Source organism: Portunus trituberculatus, chromosome 43 (assembly GCF_017591435.1).
Source record: "Portunus trituberculatus isolate SZX2019 chromosome 43, ASM1759143v1, whole genome shotgun sequence".
In the NCBI taxonomy this organism is placed as follows: Eukaryota; Metazoa; Arthropoda; class Malacostraca; order Decapoda; family Portunidae; genus Portunus; species Portunus trituberculatus.
The window spans coordinates 18,866,690-18,873,572 of NC_059297.1; the positions used below are offsets into that span (position 1 = coordinate 18,866,690).

The 6,883-nt window shown below is 38.9% G+C and overlaps 1 protein-coding gene across 1 annotated transcript in view; it reads left to right on the forward strand.

The window, feature by feature from the left end:
- The window catches only part of LOC123518294 (zwei Ig domain protein zig-8-like), a 98,328-nt gene extending 96,042 nt beyond the window's left edge, over positions 1 to 2,286 (forward strand). The window contains exons 6-7 of the mRNA XM_045279030.1: positions 772 to 985; positions 1,627 to 2,286. Of these exons, the coding sequence (XP_045134965.1) occupies positions 772 to 985; positions 1,627 to 1,766 (354 nt within the window). The 3' untranslated portion in view covers positions 1,767 to 2,286. The remainder of the gene's footprint in view (positions 1 to 771; positions 986 to 1,626) is intronic.
- Positions 2,287 to 6,883: the final 4,597 nt, after the last annotated feature.

Sequence of the window (6,883 nt, forward strand, 5' to 3'; positions counted from 1 at the left end):
TTCAGACAACTATCCTCTCTTCTTCAATGACACTCAACTGTCTCCCTCTTCCACACTGAATATCCTCGGTCTGTCCTTTACTCATAATCTTAACTGGAAACTTCACTTCTCATCTCTTGCTAAAACAGCTTCTATGAAGTTAGGAGTTCTGCGGCGTTTTTCTAGTACCTCCAACTACTAACTTTGTACAAGGGCCTTATCCGCCAATGTATGGAGTGCTCTTCGCATGTTTGGTTTGGTTCCACTCACACAGTTTTATTAGATAATGTGGAATCAAAAGCTTTTCGTCAACACCCCTCCTCTGACTAACTGTCTTCAGCCTCGTTCTCACCATCGAAATGTTGCATCTCTTTCTATCATTTATCTGTATTTTTATGGTAACTGCTCTACTGATTTTGCTATTTGCATGCCTCCGCTCCTCCTGCAGCCTCGCTGCACAAGGTTTTCTTCTTCCTCTCATCCCAATTATGTCCAACTCTCTAACGCAAGAATTAACCAGTACTTTCAATCATTCATGCCTTTCTCTGGTAAACTCTGGAACTCCCGGCCTACTTCTGTTTTCCCGTGTTCTTACGACTTGACTTCTTTTAAGAAGGAGGTATCAAGACATTTGTTCCTTAATTTTACCTAACTCTTTACTTTTCTTTTAAGAAACCACCACTTAAATAGCCTTTTTTTTAAAAATATATTTTGTTGTCCTTGGCTAGTTTCTCTCCTACATTGAAAAAAATAATGTTTGCTTTGTAAAGCGTATTCGTTTTGCTTCCTCAGGGATTGGTGCCACCCCAATTCATCTTTTGGTTCCACAATAACAAAATGATCAACTACGACCAGTCTCGCGGAGGCATCACAGTCGCCATGGACCACAGGGTTCCCACAACCTCAAGACTCACCATCATGAACGCCAGCCTCATGGACTCTGGAAACTACAGCTGCACCGCCAACAACATCATTCCGGCATCCATCTTCGTATTTGTGTCAGAAGGTATAACTTAATATTAGCAGAACCAGTTGCAGCAAGACCCCAGTGACAGCGGTGTTAGTTTCTGTTATTGCATTGGCTATTAGAATACAAATTATATAAAACACATTTTCATTGTTAAAATTTTTCCCGCTTATGAATGAACCATCTAGCGTAGTGATTCGTTATTTCAATAGCACGTAACTGGTCGTTTATTAAGTCAATGACGGATAATTTTATCAAAAAAGCTCGGGAATGGTAAACCCATTTGTCTAATTCATTTATGTTCAGTCATATAAAGGATAGTTTGACCACTTATGATTTACAGTGCTGATGCACTTCCCCTCTTAGATGGTTGTTGATAAAATCATGTTATTGCCAGAAAGTACTTTCATAGCATTATGAAATATATCAGCGATACCATAAAAAATATACAAGATTCTATCTTGGCAACAGAAGGCAAACAGAAAAAAAGATTCTACAACTTAAGCCTAGCCTGCTGCAGATGGCTATGTATCATTCTAGTAATTCCTAAGACAGACAGCGTATAAAGTGATCAGCGTCAAAATTTAATGTATTTTAAACAATCATAGGAAATACGTATCAGAAAAAAGTGTGCTTATAGCTGATGTGTATTTATTAAAGTTCTCTACTTTGCATTTCAGGTGACTTTAAGACTGCAGCTATTCAACGCCTTGAGTCAAGCACGGCAAGTGTGACAAAAATCAGCCACACTAATTTCTTCCTTCATCTGTTCTCTTCCCTCCTGTTTTACTTAATGACCCTCATCCACCACCGAACTTGATTGGTCTCGCCGCCTCCCTCAGGTGGGGTCGTGCGGCTGCCTCACCACCTCATCGGACGAGTATTACTTCAACATCTCAACTGTTCATAAATGTTGCTTGAATCTAATAATTACACATTCGTTTTTCCTTTCACAATGCCAGTGACGTTTCTTAGCGTGATCATTATGTATGGTGTTATTTCTAAAATTTCATAACAATTCATATTAGAGTTACAATTCTTTCATATCACACACACACACACACACACACATGGCCAGATATTAGCTAACCACTACAAAAACAATTATGATTTTTAGGAGAAAACTACATCGTACAATTATAACAAAAAGTTACTAAACGTAGTAATGGTTGCCATGTCGTACTATAAAACTTTACGACAAACTTCCATAATCAATAAATATTACCAGTCAGTCACATTACTGTATTACAATTCCTAAGGTACTTTTACAATAAATATGTAGCTATTTGTGATATGTGTTACAAGAATATTCAATAAAATGAGAGGTGATGATAAAAATTGGTGTTAATTACCGTTTTACAGCCTGTGTCTAACTTTGCTTCGAAATACGCATTTTTGCATTCTTCGGTTTCTACTATTTGAACATCTATTAAGATTATATGCAGCAAATTTCTTTTGTTGTCGGAACATATACCTTTGTGCAATTCTGGGAGTGAACAAAATAGCAGATAATAAAATTAATCATTATCCAGTGTCATGGAACAAACACATTAGAGCTGGTCTACTCTACATATCAAAAGCATAAAAAATAAGTCTGTGGAACAACACAGCGCTATAAAAAAACACTGAATATAAAAATAAATAAAAAAACATCCCAGGACATCAAGACAATAGCACTGTGACAGACTCTAACATTATGGAATAGTGTTAAAGTGCTCTTGACACTGTAGGTACAGGGAGGAATCCATTATAGTTCACCTCTTACCCACTACCAACACTGTTACTGCATGATATTTACATTTGCGTGCATACACACACACACACACACACAATATATTATATATATAATTATATATATATATATATATATATATATATATATATATATATATATATATATATATATATATATATATATATATATATATATATATATATATATATATATATATATATATATATATATATATATATATATTTCGAGGAGTGAACCATTTTGAATGCATGTACTATTGAAGTCAACAGCGAGGTCTGCATTATTCTTTTTGTACAGCATATTTTGTGTTTTTCGCACAAGAGTGCGTTCGTCCGGTTTTAGTTGGTAGAGTAGTGTGCCAAAGTCCATTTTCTCTAGACGTCTTTCGGTCTTGATCAGACCATCTTCAGGAGAGAAGTGAGTCAACTAGTGAGGATGCGGGCTTATATGGGCGGCGGAAGCAGGTAGTCGCGCCAGGTAGCCAATCAGAGCGCGGGTCGAGTGATGTCTGGAGCGGCCAATGAGCAGCCGGCTACAGCTCCGTGTGGCTGTCGCTGGGATGGTAACGATGATTCTGGCTGCTGATGTATGTTGATGGTAGGTTTTTCTGAGTAGATATGTACTGCTTCCGTCATCTTGAGTCTTCTTATGTCGTTTTCTTTAACGAAAAACACAAAATATGCTGTACAAAAAGAATAATGCAGACCTCGCTGTTGACTTCAATATATATATATATATATATATATATATATATATATATATATATATATATATATATATATATATATATATATATATATATATATATATATATATATATATATATATATGCAATAACATCTTTTTATCTCGATGCTTGAATATATATATATATATATATATATATATATATATATATATATATATATATATATATATATATATATATATATATATATATATATATATATATATATATATATATATATATATATATATATATATATATATATATATATTCTGCAGTAACATCTTTTTATCTCGGTGCTTGATTTTGCAGGATTTAACCAAGGTCGTATTAAGGTTTCTGTCATGGAAGTGGGACGTGTGTGACATGTTACCTTCCGCAGTGTTGCATATTCATGGTTTTGGTAAGCCTGCTCGCACCCCATTTAGGATGAATGACTAACATATATGTATAGGAAATGAATAGTGTTGGAAAAAAAACATTTAGAATAGGTAGTGGTTGAGATTGAGATTCATGATCTCAGGAATGCTATAAAATGAGAAGCCATTGTGGATGTTTGTTTCTACTCACCTATCGTTTGTCTGTCTTTCTGCCTGTCTCTTTTTGTCTATATGCGCTTTGTTGTCTGTTCTTCGTAAGTCTCTCTCTCTCTCTCTCTCTCTCTCTCTCTCTCTCTCTCTCTCTCTCTCTCTCTCTCTCTCTCTCTCTCTCTCTCATATCTATCTATCTATCTATCTATCTATCTACCTATCTATCTATCTATATATCGACTTACCTATCTATGATTACATATCTGCCTCGGTAGAACTACACACACACACACACACACACACACACACACACACACACACACACACACACACACACACACACACACACACACACACACACACACACACACACACACACACACACACACACACACACACACACACACACACACACACACACACACACACACACCTCCTCATAGGAGGAGGTAGTAGACACCTACCGAAACGATAACTTAATCTCAGCGAGTTCTAATAGCACTAGTTTACCGGGTGCTGTGAACCTTCCATTAAAGCTGTTTGTGATTTCGCTGAACGTTTCCCTTTGTGTCTCACAACTCAAGGGGGCAGTCACAGCTTGCCCTCTAAAGACAACTCTCCTCCTTCACACAAAACTACATGCACTTACCACACATACACCCTGCACTTGAAAATCAAAATTTAAAAGAAAAATGGGACTCAAACCATGCCTCAGGTCCCCTTCTGGGAGGGACCAAAAATGTCCCCAGGTCGGACACCTCTCTGTTGACGACCACAAATGCCTTGACACCTCCCTCAACTTTTCTACATTAACTTCTGCATCATTCGTGGTCTTAGATCTAATTTTCAATCTGTGGAACACCACCTCTCCTCTACTAAACCTCATCTTCTTTTCCTCACCGAAACACAGCTGTCTGAGGCAGCTGACAGTAGCCCTTTCTCTGTTCCCTTCTACTTTCTCTATTCTCATTTTCATTCCAAAGCTGGATGTTGCGTCTATGTACTCAACGACTTAACTTGTTCTCGTGCCCACGCTCTGGAATCATCCGAGTTTTCCACCTTCTGGCTTCGACTTAACAGTAACTCTCAAACTAAATTCATCTGTGCTGTTTATCTCTCCCTAACTCTTCTGACTATAGTAAATTCTTCGACTACTTAACTTCCAAAGTGGAGCACATTCTGTCCCTCTACCCTTTCGCTGAGATTTCCATTCTTGGAGATTTCAATGTTCACCACCAGCTTTGGCTTTCCTCTCCCTTCACTGACCATCCTGGTGAACTAGCCTTCAACTTTGCTATCCTCCATGACCTAGAGCAACTGGTGCAACACCCTACTCGTATTCTTGACCGTCTTGGAGACACCTTCTTGATCCTTCTGCTTATGCTGTCACCCTTTCATCTCCGTTGGGCTCCTCCGATCACAATCTCATTTCTGTATCTTGTCCTATTTTCCAATCCCTCCACAGGATCCCCAAAGCGAAGGTGCCTCTGGCGTTTTGCCTCTGCCAGTTGGGGGACCTGAGGAGGTATTATGCTGATTTTCCCTGGAATGATTACTGCTTCCGTGTCAGAGACCCATCTCTTTGTGCTGAACGCATAACAGAGGTGATAATGTCTGGCATGGAGGCGTACATTCCTCATTCTTTTCTCAACCTAAACCTTCTAAACCTTGGTTTAACTCAGCCTGTTCTCGTGCTATAGTACAAAAGGTACTTGAGCCTTCCATCTCCTGAATCTCATGCACTTTATATTTCTGCCCGGAATCATGCCAAGTCTGTTCTTCAACTTGCCAAACACTCTTTCATAAATAGAAAATGTCAAAATCTTTCAAACTCAAACTCCCTCGTGACTTCTGGCATCTAGCCAAAAACATCTCAAATAACTTCACTTCTTCATCTTTCCTCCTTTATTTCATCCTGATGGCACCACTGCCATCTCTTCTGTCTCTAAAGCTGAACTCTTCTCTCAAACCTTTGCTCACAACTCCACCTTGGACGATTCTGGGCTTGTCCTCCCTCTCCTCCTCCCTCTGACTATTTCATGTCTACAATCAAAATTCTTCGTAATGATGTTTTCCATGCCCTTGCTGGCCTAAACCCTCGGAAGGCTTATGGACCTGATGGGGTCCCTCCTATTGTTCTCAAAAACTGTGCTTCTGTGCTTGCACCTTGCCTGGCCAAACTCTTCCAACTTTGTCTATCGACTTCTACCTTTCCTTCCTGCTGGAAGTTTGCCTACATTCAGCCTGTTCCTAAAAAGGGTGACCGTTCTAACCCCTCAAACTACCGTCCTATAGCTTTAATCTCTTGCTTGTCTAAAGTTTTTGAATCTATCCTGAATAGGAAGATTCTCAAACATCTGTCACTTCACAATCTTCTGTCTGATCGGTATGGCTTCCGTCAAGTACTGGTGATCTTCTGGCTTTCCTTACTGAGTCTTGGTCATCCTCTTTTAGAGATTTCGGTGAAACTTTTGCTGTAGCGTTAGACATATCAAAAGCTTTTGATAGAGTCTGGCATAAAGCTTTGATTTCAAAACTGCCCTCCTACGGCTTCTATCCTTCTCTCTGCAACTTTATCTCAAGTTTCCTTTCCGACCGTTCTATTGCTGCTGTGGTAGACGGCCACTGTTCTTCTCCTAAATCTATTAATAGTGGTGTTCCTCAGGGTTCTGTCCTGTCACCCACTCTCTTTCTATTATTCATTAATGACCTTCTTAACCAAACTTCTTGCCCTATCCACTCCTACGCTGATGATACCACCCTACATCTTTCCACGTTCTTTCAGAGACGACCAACCCTTCAGGAAGTCAACAGATCACGCAGGGACGCCACAGAACGCCTGACTTCCGATCTTTCTAAGATTTCCGATTGGGGCAGAGAAAATCTAGTAGTTTTCAATGCCTCAAAAACTCAATTCCTCCATC